This window comes from Lasioglossum baleicum, chromosome 16 (genome assembly GCF_051020765.1).
Source record: "Lasioglossum baleicum chromosome 16, iyLasBale1, whole genome shotgun sequence".
Lineage (NCBI taxonomy): Eukaryota > Metazoa > Arthropoda > Insecta > Hymenoptera > Halictidae > Lasioglossum > Lasioglossum baleicum.
This window is the reverse complement of record NC_134944.1, coordinates 12,050,638-12,065,574: the sequence shown is the minus strand read 5'-3', so window position 1 is coordinate 12,065,574 and position 14,937 is coordinate 12,050,638. Positions and strand designations below refer to the sequence as shown.

Genomic DNA, 14,937 nt, shown 5'->3' with positions numbered 1-14,937 from the left:
CGAACCGGAGATCTTTGTTCGTACCATTTTGTGATGTGTTTAAATAGTTTATAGGCTAAGTAATGTGAATCAGTAAGCTAAATATATAAATACTTACAGTGGATGAGATGGTTAGGAATATTTATAGATTACACCTGTAACAGAGCTTTCATAAATGTATTTATTTATAAGCGAATTATGAATTCGTTGAAAGCAATGTGATCGCACAGGTTATTTGTGCTAATACGCTTCTCGTTGAACATAAAATATTGCTGTTTTTACTCAACAAGTGATCTCTCCATAAAATAACACTGTTTAGTATCATTTCGCTTAACAGCAGTATCACAATAATATATAATAATATAGTCAAGTTGTACAAGTTCAAACTTTAAGAGGTTCGAAAACTTAATGTTTTGATACGAAGATATCATTACTGGAGTTTTCAATTGACAATATCGAAGAGACGTAGCAAACATGAATGATTTCGACGTATGTATATTTATATATGTAAATCGAAACAGTAATTGATGATAAGTAGACCGCGGATCTTTATGCAAAATAAAAATTGTCTAAATATGTACTTGATTGCAACAAACTGGAATGAAATAGAAATTTTTGTTTTTTTCCGTAATATGTTTAGTAGGCTGAAAATGATGTAACAGTATTTTCAAATTTTTTAAATGTTTTACTGTTTTAAATTGCACCCACTGATTTTTGTCATAAAAGCATAAAATTCGCTGTCTAATGATAAGTTAAGATAATTAAGACAACAGTTTAATATGTTGTTGCATGTGAATCATCGCCAAAGAATAAACATTTAAACAATTGAATTTTTTTCAGCTTAATACTAAACCACCTTTTCCCAGTGCGCGACAACCTCTGAGAGAACATAATGTATCTTCGGAGAAAGTCAGGTACCGTTTGAATAACTCTGATGGTGCACTGATAACGAAAAGAATGCAACACGTTAAAGAGCAAAGTAAAAGTTTTCTCGATCATGCTAACGATTACGACGATTACACGGAGGATGAGGATGATGAAAATATCGACGACAGTGAATCGTTCAGAAATTTCTCACGAAGCTTCACGCCAGAATGTTCATCTTCCAGTGCTTGCAGTCCGTCTCTGGTGACGCAAGTGAGAGAACGAAATTATCAAAATCTGAGTACAACTCGATCTGTTAATACCGCTAACAGTTCTCTATCTCAAACTGAGCCTCATAAGCATCCTAAAAAGTCTTGTATAAGCTTCCGTAATTTCTTCGTTTTTAGTACCGTTACTGCTACGATTCTGTACACAATGATTAATATAATACCCATCCATGAAACTACTCAGGAGAAGAATGTATCGGAAACTAACGAAACGAACACTATAGATTTAGTCGCGGTAGATAAATTATTAGATAAATCGATGCAGATTATTCGAGCACAGTTTCGCCACCAGAAACCTGCTATCTGGAATGACATAGCATCTGGAATTTACGATGTAGCTATGTATCCTCAGAAACCAACGGTTATTATACTGTTCGGAAATGAAACGGATACTTTGAATTGCTTGGCACAAATGGTTGGCGAATTAAGCTGCACAGTTTTAGGAAGCGATAATTATTTAACTTTAAGACCGGTAGATTTTCCAAATGATGTTGGAATGACTATTTACAATTTGAAGGAGGAGATTGCGGAAAAGAAAGTGGTGGTGAGTATTTTATTCTCTGTGCTGTCCGTGGAATATAGATTTTTAAATTGTTATATTCTTTGTTTTAGATAGTACAAGACTTACTGAGCGTCAATGCAGAAGCAATGAAAGCATTTCATAATTTCTGTGATAGACAGAATCCATTGATTAAGAAAGCTATCTATATAATGACGATGATCGTCGATGAATACAAACCATTCCAAAATGAATTACGATTTATCGACAAGCAGATATCTAACAAATTATCAGGCAAAATAGATAAAGATATTCTGCATCCTCTAGTGACCAGGCTCACCGATGGAGTCATCATACCAGTGTTTCCGGAGTCGTCTACAGATTTCGATAAAAGAGTTTGTACACTTGCCACACCTTTGAATAAAAATCTGTGATTTTCTGAACAAGCGATGGAGAGGTAAACACACATCATTCTGAAAATATTCGAAATGAAAATGAAATGAAATAAACTTGTAACAAAATGAAATGTACAAATGATCGTATATGATAAGTAGACTGCAGATTTTTATGCAAAGTAAAATTTTTATACATCGCTTACAAGCTGTAGGAGCTAAGTAAAAATCTATTTTCCTCATTAATGATTTTTGTATGTCCGAAACAGTATATCGGCATTGTTAAACTCTTTTAATCTTTTTCCTGTTTTGAATTACACCTACTCATTTTTGTCATTGATGCATAAAATCTGCAGTCTAATGATAAGTATATCTATGTACTAACACGTTAAACGAACACACAATCGCGCATATATTAATATTCAACTTGATTTCGTTTCGTCAAACGACAGTATAGAAAATCAACATCTTTCGTTAATTTTTTGATAGATATTCTGCATCCTCTGTGTTCCCAGAGTCGTCTACGGATTCGGATAAAGTCTATCATTTTCTGCAACGTCTAGTAACATTCAAAATGAAAATGAAATGAAATGAACTTATAACAAAATGAAATGTACAAATGATCGTATACGATAAGCATATATTTATGTATTTACATTTACACGTTAAATGAATACAATCGCGTCTATATTATTAATATTCAACTTTATTTCGTTTCGTCAAATGACAGTACAGAAAATCAACATCTTTCGATAATGATACCCGATGGTGATTTAGCGATTTCTACAAATTTTCAAAAAATATAACAACAAGACCAATGCCTCTGGCAATAGTTTCAATTTACACTTTTCGAACGACACGTGTCATCAGCTTTCAAAACAAATACGAGTGGATTCGCATCGTACGTTTCTGTTATTGCATAATACGTCGATCGGTAGTCAATCAGTTGTGAGCGTCTCAAATTGCCAATTTACAATGCGTCTCTGTCGTTAAACGGTCCTCGTTTTACACCGGTATATTGTTTAAAATAAGGAGAGAACTTCCACAAAAATGTGTTCATTCAAACATTGATTGTTTGATCGAAAGAGAATAAATTACAAAATCGTCGTTTTCGCGTCGACAACGTATCCGAGATATAATATTTGCGTACAAATAACAAAGGAAGATCGAGAAAATTCACGAATACGATTTGTAAAATTGAGTTCGAGACACAGGGTAAAGCGCGAATAAAACATTTGAATATTCAAAATATAATAAAGTGCGTTCATATATATATTTATTTTGATACCCTTTTTGTTTTTGTTTTTTTTTAAGCAAGTCACCGTGTATAATAAAGGTTCCGAGATAAATTTTATCACATTTTATTTAAGAATTGCGTGCACAACATAAAATGACAAATTCGTTTCAAATATGCTTATAGTCTATTTTGGTAAGCATTTTATAAATTGGCAACAAGTACTCGTACACGTACGCACCTTGCTAAAAAATGGCGCGATTAGCAAAGTGGGTCGATCACGGAATTCTTATAATACAGTCCTTCTCTGTCGTAGTAATTCAATTCAGTAACTAAAAGTAGGTAATATATATTTATATTATCTTGTATAATATAGTATGGTACCGTCAAACCTAAATAATAAATACATTTTATACAGTCACAGACCTTTTATACAGAATGTCCAAAATTTTCGTGTGCTGTACAATCGTGGCACGGTCAAATCTATATTTCTTCGCGATTTACTCAAAGAGTAGAAATTATATTTCCGAAAACAAAGGAAGAAACAAGAAAAAAATATATATATATATTATGTGTGTGTGTGTGTGTATATATATATTTTGTACAAGCATGATTTCTGAAACAAAACGTTTCTAATAGATAGATGGATATCGTTTACAGATATATTTTTTAATTTCGAATTTCAGAAAGAAGTTGGAACAGAATTAGTTTCGTAGTTGAACGAAACAGAACGAGATTGGGAAGGAAGTGTTAACCGATAGTTCGACTTAATTGTTGCTTCGTTTCTTAAGGGCACTCTGTATAGAATAGTCTTAAAATTACAAGATACGTATTTACAGTAAAAAAGTTTAATTGGTCATGTTCCTACCTAGTGTAGTAAGGATGTAAGTACCGCGTTGCGTAATGTTGTCCGTGTTGGCTACGTAGTCGCGTACCTCAGTCGTTAGTTTGTCTTGCCGGTTGTGCAAGTATTTTTTCATTTCGTAATTCAGAGTCAGTCATAACGTCGTACGAGGCACGAGTCTACCCCGATTAGTAGTAAATCGTCTTGATCATTGTTTCTGTACTTATATCTGTTTCTACTTAAGCGCTAAAGATATTTGTTAGCTTTTTTGTTGTTGTTGTTGTGGTTGTCCTGAAAGAGTTAAACTGAACATACTCCGTACTAAAATACGTATTACGAGTTTTCTGAAACCGATAAGCTGGGAACTAATCTTGTGTTTGAATAGTTTTCGAAGCATGAATGAAAAGCATAGTTAAAAATGTTTGCCAATAAATGATTCGCATTCCGAGATTGAAGTGAAAAAAACGTCGATCGCATGCGGTGTATCGATAAATAGTGAAATATTAAAAAGAGAAAACCCATATTTGAAAACAATTGTGTAGAATAGATTTCTTTTTATACTGATTTCTCATATCACCGAGAGCAGACAAAAACGGATCACCTCGAGATATTTACGGATATTATTCCTTTTCTTTTCTTTTTTTTTCTTGCGGATACAAACGAATTCCATGTATACGTATAAATATACCATTCCTCGCGTTTGATGATCGATTCTGCAATTTCAGAGATTGTCCCGTTACGAGAACTGGTCGTAAACGCAACGAACGAAACAAGGATCGAATCCGGAAATACATTCGGAATTTCAATGAAAATGATCGATCGATTAAAAGTCGAAGCCTTCGAGCGGCAGCTGGGGCGACTCGGATGCTTCGAACTGAAATTGTTGTCCCTGCGAGTCGATGTTCGGCACGATCCGCGCGTCCTCCTCCTCGGAACCGAAGTATCGTTCGATTATTTCGAAGGCCTTCTGATAAATCTCTACGTTCAGATGAGATTGCAAAAATTCTATTTTGTTTAGGCCTGAAACATTGCAAACGGGAAATTTAGTTCTCACATTTCGTTCAATCTCTCTAGACATGCTCCTCTAGCCCTTGCATAGTCAACCCCGGTTACCCATTTACTGTGTATTTATTTCAACTTCAATTTCTTAATGTTTATTCATTTATAGTCTTATAATGCGAATTTGGGTTTTAAATAATCTATAGATTTCGGTGGTGTTGACTACGTAATGGCTAGTTTCAATCTCACACTCACCGAAACATTGCTCGATTAATACCGCGTACTGGTTGATACCACTCTGCATGGCGTCTTGTTCTCCGAGGCGAAGGATATTGTCTAAACCGTTTAATGCAACTTGGACGATCTTCGTGTCCATCACTGTCAATAGATCGCACAACGGAGGAATGCATTTTTGATCAACGAGGTAACGGATTTGTTCAGGTGTACCGCCGCTGGTAGCATTCGTGATTGCCCATGCTGCCTCTTTGCGTGTCTTGAACTCGGCCTTGCCGAGAATGTCGATTAGAATTGGGAATATTTGGGCATCGATCACTGCCTGTTAATCAAGTAGATTGTTAAACGTACAGTACTAGAATATTTTCCTGCGGAGACATCCCACAAACCTGGACTTGCTGATGATTTCCCGCTGTAATATTAGAGACAGTCCAGCAAGCCTCCTTACGGACTGGATCTCGAGGCGAATTCAGCAGATGCCGAAGACAGTGCAACACAGAACAGTTCAGTACGATTTGCGTTTGTACGTCGTCCCCCGTCACTATATTTCCCACCGCTCGAAGCGCCGCGCTTACCACGTTGTCTTGCTGGTGCCTAACAATACGATTTTTCATCAGCACCGTGTCAAAAACAAGTACAGCGTCCAATCAAAGATATTTTCATTTCGATTATTCGGAGTCGCATCGAATCAAACTTTCTCCGCCCTCTATTATTTCCGCCAGATTTACGAACGAGGAACTTACATAAGTAATTCTACCAAACGTCTGCATACACCCGCGTCTATAACAGCTTGTATCTTCTCGTTCGGGCCGTCGCTCAAGTACGACAGAGTCCAGCAAGCATCGGCGAGAACGTCGCCGTCCGTATGATTAAGAATATGTGCTATAACAGGTAGACACGGTGCGACTTTTTGGAAAACCGGCACCGGATTTTTGCCTCGACAAAGGTTTGATAATGCCCATACCGCGTTACGTGTCATCGTCAAACGTGTTTGTTTCGAAAGGAGTCTACAAAAGAAACGGAACAAGTCAGCTGGACAGAATGAAACTCGGAGGAAAGGACTCTGTAACACGTCGAGTGCCGCGTGTAATTTAGTTAATCTGTGGAAATTGTGGATCTTTATACATTTATAGCAAAGTTGAGTAGATGAAATACAAAATTGTTGAACAATTTTTTAAATTGAACATGTCAATATATGATATATCTCCTCTATTCAAATCATTAACGAAAGAAATAACATTCAATTTAGTTTCTATTCCGTGCAATCGAAGCAAACAATTTTTATTTTGCATAAAGAACCGTGGTCTATTAATCACGTTGGCAAACTTAAGGGTGCAGATATAGTGGAAACGAGTCTATCACCATAATTTGCATTATGTGACAGCATGTGGCTGTCGCAGCTTTATGAGAATGGATTGATTTTTATCTTTGTAGCTTTGGCTACTGAAAAACCCCCATCCTTGCATTATGGAGAAATGAGAAGGTCTGGGAACGAGGCTACCCCCTTAAACAGTTCCAAGGCGCACTGAACGTGTTACATTCGCGCGACAATGTTGCAAATAAAGATAGAATTTGCAAAGTACTTACTGTAGGAGAGGAGCGAGAATTCCATTGTCTAATACATGGTCTCTACACTCGGGACTATCCCCTGCAATATTGCCCAATGCCCAAACAGCCTGTTCCTGTACGTCCTCGTATTCCGAACTAAGTAATGATATAAAGGTAGGCACAGCCCCTGCCTCTACCACTATACGCGTTTGCTGAGACGTTCCACTGGCTATATTTGTTAAAGCCCAAGCAGCTTCGAACTGAAATCATCATTGCACAGTTTAGCATGGCTGGTAGTACCATTAAACATAGCTGTGTAGCATCGTCTGAAGCTCGCACACCTGTAGGGTACAGTTTGAGTTATTTTGTAACAGTTCAACGAATCTAGGTACAATTCCTGTTTCTACAACTTCCTCTATCGGCGGGTTCGGTTCCCTCGATAACATTCTTCTAAACTTTTGAGTAGCTGCCAATTGTTTCTCCGGATCAGGACTGTATAATGCTTGCACTATTTCGTGTGTGATGGTGGAAGATTGCTGTAAATCAGGAAATTTCTAAAATTAATAAACGGATTCTATATGTTCTACCGAAGAGTCTATATTTCTCCAGAAATTACCATCTGCGATGACGTAACTAAAGATTCATCCGTCGCGACATTGTCGTCGTCGGCGTCGAGGTTGGGTACATTGCGCCTCTTCGACAACTGTTGCTCCCGTTTCTGTTTCCTTAACTGTACACCTTCCTCCTCCCTGCGTCGTCTTAGCTCTTGAGAGTCCAGCCCCGTATTTTTGTAACGGTATTTATGTGTAGTGGCAGTTGACATCTGGAAACATAAACGATGAATGTAGAAGCTGGACTAAAATGCGAGGGTGCCTTCAACTTTTCAAACGGGATAAATATTGATCAAACATTCAAAGTATTGTACTCATCGACGGAATTACATAAGATTCCAACTTTCGAAACACTTTCTGGCTAGTGTCTGCATTGCGCAAGATTTTTAAAACTGCTGCTTTTGTAGACAACAGGATGACTATTAACACATTTGGGGTACACTGTCAGTCCATAGGGACAGACATAGCGCTTAACGTAAGAGTATAAACTCCAAATTAGCGAATATCTTAGAAGAATACTGGACATCCTATTTAAAAAACTGAAGGTAAGTGATTGTTCCTGTATATATCCTCCTTGGTACCGCTTAATTGTCGTTCCAAATACTCTTCGTGCCTCACAAGAAGTCCCTTGAGTCGGCACAGGGGCAAAGGAGGTGCTTGGGGTGACATCAGGCTTTAGCCAAAAATTGGGCTAGAACCGAGAGTGCCAGTGGAACGATCCAATTGGATCTTCTTGCTGCCACATTCCTGCCAGGAGACTTTTTGCGAGGCATGGAGAGTACTTGTTCATACAGTTAACAACTTATGAGTAATTGAAGTCATCGAACTAGGTGTCTCGCTCATAGTTCTGTAACATTAACAATTCTGTAACAAGATTCAAACAAAGTACTTAAGGAATTTCCTTTCTGTTAAATGGTGAATAGTATATATGCAAAGCTATTCCTCGAAGAACAGTATTCTAATCTGTAACTACATCTAGCTTGTTACTGTACCAAAAGAATGTATCGATGGGTACATGGTACCAGTGTGACAAAGCGACAATGTGTACAAACGAGAGTACAAAATTTGACTTGTTAACAATTCTATAATGAGATTCAAGCTATCGACGGGATAATGACAAATATACATTGCTATTATTATTAGCTGTGTAAAATCTCTGCGCTAGTCTAAATCAATTTTAAGGAATCTCCATCCAACTGTTAGGTGGCGAATCGTATGTATACAAAGCTATTCCTCGAAGAACAGTATTCTATTCTGTAAATACATCGAGCTTGTTACTATACTGAAAGAAACTTGCAGATACAAAAAAAAAGATAGGGTACCATCGATGGGTACACAGTACACGGTACCATTGCGATGAAGCAATAAAGTGTACCAACGAGAGTAGAAAATTTCATATGGCACAGGTTCGGTATCTTCTGGGTTGTGTAACTGAATCGCGAGTGAACGCGTGAACGTATCCTGGGGGTTGGTAGACGGTTCCAAGAATACCTTGAAACTGCTTGACAATGGGCTCTGTTGAGGGTTAGGTATTAATCGGCGACGATGGTCGGGGGGTGGGGTATATCTTGACAAAGACAGACGTCCCAGAGAAAGATACCATGGAAATCGCATCGCCGAATTTATTCGAAAGAGATTCGACCCTCCATAATAGATTGGTTGAGCTAGACGGTTCTTGGCTTCAGGAGAGAGCAGTGACGTTCGTCGGGGAATAATCTCGATCTTTCGGATCGCGCACGCAGCTAGTCGTACGATTCCCCCGGGGGGGACGATCTAATGACAGATAAATCGAGTTCCTACTTACGGCTGTAAAAGGAGTTCGTTCGTTAAATGTAAGATTTCATAAAGAATAGCGAAGCGAGCACCGCCACACTTTTCACCTCCTCAAACTACGACAACCGATCGGAAAACCTTGGTCCGTAAGTCCGTACTCGAACGCGCAAGGAATCACGGGCCACGCTCGCGAAACGCTGATAGGTGCGTTCGAACAGTCATATTTATCGAAACTTTTCCGATCTCACTCGGCTAATTTCGTCGTTATCTTGACACGTTTTTTTTCAGATCGACTTTACCGTACCGTTCCCGAGGAAATTATACGGCGAAATGTTTCTACGGAGAAAATAGTTTCAAGGAAAATTATATTTAATTCGTCGAACGCATCCAAATTCGCTAAACCTTTCAATGGCGGTGTTCGAGTGCGTCGAGAAACACTCGATTCGATGCTCACCGCGTTTCTGATTGGTCGAGCCGCGCGAGTCGAAGGGTTCGCGAATCAGGAGATTAATCGATGCTTTTGCGAACGCTCGACCGACGAAGTACTACGTGATTCGATATGGCGACCGGAAGTCAAGTGGATTGTTCAATTGTTCAATTCAAATGATGTAGAAAAATGTTTCAGAAAGATTTTATTTATTTTTTGTGATTTTATTGCTCTATCCATACATTCACATGTGGATATATACAAATTCTTATCCTGAATGCTTGTTTAAACATTTAAGATGAATAAATACCTGTGGTTTATGTAATTCTGCTCCAATTTTATCATAAATGCATAATTTTGATTATTATTAGACTGCGTTAGAACATTAAAAATGTAAAAAAATGCTAGAATACATATAAAATTTAACAAGATTCAATAGGATTTTTATTCATTTCAGAGCTGCAAAGACTACTACCACTGAAAATGAGATTTCACATTTCACATATGGCTCCACTTATTTCAATTGTATTGATGACATTCGCTAATTTCTACGTACAATTTCCGTGTACAATTTAAAGTTCGAATAGTTCCGAACAGTTTCGAAGTGTTTGAACCGTTTCACAGTTTGCCGACGCAAAGTACACTGCAACTTTGTCGATGTTTCGGATTACACTGGAATCAGAATAGCCTGAGAACATAATTTCGTTTCTAATCAATGAATTTCTGGAATCGCTATATATGCTGTTCTCTGAAAGTTGTAGATTCGAAAGCGAAAATTATTATCATTTTGACTACTATACCTGACATGTTAAAATTGCAAGTACGTACAATGAATAGGCTGCGGATTTTATGCATTTATAACAAAAACTGGTGCATAGAATTTAAAGCAGTGGACATGTTTAAAAAATTTCAAAACATCATTGTATTATAGTTTCAGCTTGATAAAATAATTAAAACAAGAAAGATATTATTATTTAGCTTCTGTGTCTTGAAATCGATACGAAAATTGTTTATTTTGCATAAAGATCCGCAGTCTAATAATGAACGATGCCATTACACTGTTAATTCCTATGTTTGCGCGACACATTTGTTTACTTTTATTGCTGAAACGCAATGGCGTCGTTTCAGCGGGGAAAGCGTATGGCGTCCCATAACTGATAGGGAAAAGCTGATGGCGTCCATAGGATAGGCTGTTCGGTGGACATGATAACGGAGTTTTCAGCCGAAACAAGTGGACAGGTGGGTGGAGCTTCATGAACAGCGGGAACCAATGATTGCCGCACCTGTGCGATCATTCGCCTTCGTTTCGCTTTACCTGAGGCGGAGACAGGTGGTTTTGTGCGAACACAAAGAAATTCAAAGGTCCTGCTACGCTAAGTAAAAGACAACCGCCCCTCCAGCTTCTACTCAATTCAGGTTCGACCCTCCGTCGAACCCAAGAAGTTGCACCCCTCTTTCGCCATGGGGAAAATACCAAACGCCAACGCAGGGACTCGGATTTTCCAAAATTGTTGATGCTGCGGCACAGCGTTCTCTTATTTGGCTATTTTCAAGATTTAGAAGAGAACAAGCTCTATCCTGCTGACTACAGCGACTCCCATTAATATTCGGACGCTCTCAAAACTAACGACAATTTTTTTAATATTCGACTATACGATTTGAAACTTTTTTCAGAAGTTAGAGCGATTAGTTTACTACATGCTGTGAAAAGAAATTCTTTCAAAAATTGCAATTGGTCGGAATTGTATAGAAAATACTAAAAGTTGCGTTTTACAACTTTTTTATGTGGGCCTATATTGAAAATTTAAATAATAACGAAAGAACGAATGTTCGCAGCGTTTGTAAATTAAAATTGAAAGGCAATATTCAGATAATTATTCATAGATTTATTCAATAACATATTTTCCATTCTGTTCTCTTACCGTTTGCCATTTTCGACGTAACTTCTCGCGTTATTGAATAAACATATGAATATAATATATACCTTTATTTTATCTTTGATTCTTAATTTGAAAACGCTACGAACTTTCTGTCCAACCAAATATACAATGTATCGTGAAAGTTACATCGAAATCGTTTGATGCGGGGAAAAAACGACATCACCAATTAATAATAATTAGAACGCAGCAGAAAAATTAATTTTAGTTAATCCGACGAGATAAAATTTATTTTACCGCGAATTTCGCAGGAGAGATGGGGTTATTAATTTATATATTTAATATTTTCTGAATTGTGAAGAACTCCTATTAATTATTCATTTCACATTACATTCATATATTCACATTTATTCCTCCAAAATCCAAAACGTCTCTGATACAGATAGATTATATTATTACCGATTTGTACAATGAATCATGCTCTCCACGGACCGTCTAACTTTTTTATTTTTTTAAAATTTAAAAATACCTAGCTTCCGCGAACAGGTTTTTTTCCGCGATGATTGGGGAACAGATAGAAGTTGGACGGACACAGGGCAAAGAACAGACGACGCGACGCGACGGCGAAACTCGACAGAAAGTATTTAGCGCGCATCAAGGGGTGGACCGACGAAGGACGAAGAGGGTTGAAGAGCTATCGGCCGTGAATAATGCGCGGCGCCGTCCGCGTCCGTTCCTTAGTCCGTAGGTTCGATTCTGCCTCGGCTGGATGGATTGATAAAGATTAAAGGTAAAGGGAGGTGGCAGGGTCCAGGGGTGTTTTGGAGTTAGGCGACAGAAGTCAGCCAGCGAAACGAATCAGCCGCACACGTATGGAGGGGGATGATGTCATATAGGGGATCCCCCCTTCGACGTAAATACATACAGATGCAAGCCGGACTGATGCATCAGGGCTTTGGCACAGTGACGTAGACTGGAGGATTCTCGATGAATTTTGACTTTCAGCAGCACCCTCATCCCCCTGTCCTTCCAATTTTTATATTTTATACACATTTCCGCTATATATCTTTCAATGACAAAAATTCGGAGACTCTTGAATTTTAAAGGACGGACGTACGAATACTATTTACACTGACTCTGTATACATATGTATAGATGAAGTAGATGAACGTTTCTAAATATTTAGGGGATTTTCGACGCATTTATAGTAAAATTGTGTAGATGAAATTAAAAAATTGTAGGAAAATGTTAAAATTTGAAGGTGTACATTTGTGATGTTGGTTATCGGTTTTTTGAGAGCGTACGAATATTAATGGGAGTTACTGTATACTGTTCGAGGGAGCCGTACCATCAGAATTGGTGGCGATCAGTCGAAATTCCGTACAGACCGCCCGCATCCATCATGTGTTCTGATCATTCCATGAGGAATTAATTCGGATCCAACGTCACCAGGTCCGAAGAGCCCCGTGTGACCGACTAAACGATACTGCCAAAGACCGCCTTCTTAAAAGCGTTGCTTCGTTACGATCGGCAAGGAACGTTGGCCAAAAACACGCTCATCTTGGTGACACCGAACGCTCCTTTAACCCTCGGTGAACAAAGAGGAATCGTTACGCGGACGCCGCGCCGCGCCGCGCCGCGCCGTGCCACGGCTTGCAATACCACGGGAAAAGCAACTCGACGAAACGACCATTTAAAATGAAATACAATTCCGCGCGGGAAGGACCGTGAACAGAGAAGAATGATCGACGCCCGGCGTCTTTCGCCGGAAAATGGAACAGCACCGCCGGCGAACGACTTTAAATTACGGACCGTAGTCGTAGAGACGATTGAAACACCGCCTTCTCTCCCGCGACGAATAGGAAACGACCGAGAGGTGTTTTCGACTTTGAAATGGGTGTCGGTTCTGCGCCAAGTGTTCCTTCGATCGGCAATAACGGATTTTCGTGCATTCTTGGGAAAAAATGCCCATCCCCTATAGTTAACCCTTAAGTCGATAACCAAAATTTTCGGCAATATTCAATTTATATTTATTATAGTTTCAACGTATAGCTTTTTATGCCTCAAATGCCAATTCAAGAACATAGAAGTCTACAATGATTCTGCTATTCGTCAACGAAAATGTGGAAGTGCTATTAAAAAGTAATTGCAAGTGGGTACCCAGGTGCCCGGTTATCGACGTAAGGAAATCCTAAGTTATTCTCAGTTTTCTTTTTATTTATTCATTTATTCATTGATGCCGTGAACTATGTTTGGTTTTTACAATGAATAACAAATAGACTGCGGATGTTTATGCAATTCTCAATTTCCGTAGACGAATTGTAAGAAAGTGGTATGAAATAGAATTTTATTTTCCATGGTAGTAGCCTTTTTAGATCTGAAATAAATTAAAATCGTACTGAATTCCATACTAAAAGCCATAATTGCATAAAGATCCGCAGTCTATGAAGCATATATCATTATATTAAGTTAAATTAATATATCTCTCACGCTTAGAAGAAGCTTGATAACGTAGGGAGGGTAGTATGTTCGATGGAGGAGCAGTTCAAGCAAGTGTGCTCGTGTTTTCGTTTTGTTAAATAAATTGCTGGGGGTTTATCTTATTTTTCGGAGTGGGTTGTTCAAGTGTCGAGAGAGAGAGAGAGAGAGAGAGAGAGAGAGAGAGAGAGAGAGAGAGAGACCAGGAATAAATATGTAGCGTGGAAATAAATTCGGAGGGTTGGTCTACGCCAATGCGTCGGTCGGATGACTCACACGATCTCTCTCGCAGCTTCCTTTGCACGGTCCCGTATGGTAGTCATGCACAATGGAGAATAGTAAACGCGGTAAAGGTAACTCCCAGAGAAGGATCAGGGGGTTGGCGGGTGCATGGGGCCAGCATCCCCCTGTGTGCGAGTACCCGCGAGTCACGTGCACGATTTTCACCCCCCGTGCACGACTGATTGCCGGTTTCGGTGTGTATCCGGATCGCAGCGACGCACACAGACACATTGTGATATTCCTGCGATTCACAGTTTGAATCTCGATAACGATCTAGATATAGAAAATACTTTCCTATTATTTCGCAATTATAAATCTATGCTCGCCGTCTACAATGACGCGTTTAAAACTGCATCACGCGCGGAGGACCTTTACCCAGAACGGAGCAATAAGACCGAGACGAAAGTAATAACGTTTTCACAGCGCGTTGACAATTCATGTGCCGCGTGTTTATGCATAACAACGCGTTTTCGCTAATTGAGATCATCGTTACGATCTTCCTTAGTCTGGTACGCGTTTCGCTGTAATTTTCTCGCGTTTCTGGCTTCCACCGCAATGGAGTTATCATCGTTGCTTGCACGTTCCCCGGCAGCCTGCTCTCCCAGCAAG

At 38.8% G+C, this 14,937-nt stretch overlaps 2 protein-coding genes across 7 annotated transcripts in view; one reads left to right on the top strand and one right to left on the bottom strand.

The window, feature by feature from the left end:
* Positions 1–326: 326 nt before the first annotated feature.
* Positions 327–2,075, top strand: Torip (Torsin interacting protein). Its single transcript, XM_076440756.1, has 3 exons — positions 327–468; positions 820–1,674; positions 1,743–2,075. The coding sequence occupies exons 1-3, from the start codon at positions 454–456 to the stop codon at positions 2,061–2,063; spliced, it is 1,191 nt and encodes a 396-aa protein (XP_076296871.1). The 5' UTR covers positions 327–453; the 3' UTR covers positions 2,064–2,075.
* A 630-nt stretch (positions 2,076–2,705) lies between these two features.
* Kap-alpha1 (karyopherin alpha1) overlaps positions 2,706–14,937 on the bottom strand; it is a 29,333-nt gene continuing 17,101 nt past the window's right edge. Inside the window, exons 1-9 of one of the 6 annotated variants that reach the window (XM_076440754.1) lie at positions 9,296–9,446; positions 8,073–8,338; positions 7,497–7,703; positions 7,222–7,416; positions 6,920–7,140; positions 6,076–6,339; positions 5,722–5,926; positions 5,354–5,654; positions 2,706–5,119 (exon numbers count right to left, since the gene is read on the bottom strand). In XM_076440754.1, coding sequence (XP_076296869.1) covers positions 4,923–5,119; positions 5,354–5,654; positions 5,722–5,926; positions 6,076–6,339; positions 6,920–7,140; positions 7,222–7,416; positions 7,497–7,703 — 1,590 coding nt within the window. In that variant the 5' untranslated portion in view covers positions 8,073–8,338; positions 9,296–9,446 and the 3' untranslated portion in view covers positions 2,706–4,922. The other 5 variants (XM_076440755.1, XM_076440753.1, XM_076440750.1 and 2 more) reach the window with 5 other exon arrangements.

Coding starts and splice junctions, on each gene's coding strand:
- Torip (XM_076440756.1), top strand. Junction 1,675..1,742: donor TTGCGGAAAAGAAAGTGGTG/GTGAGTATTTTA, acceptor TCTTTGTTTTAG/ATAGTACAAGACTTACTGAG.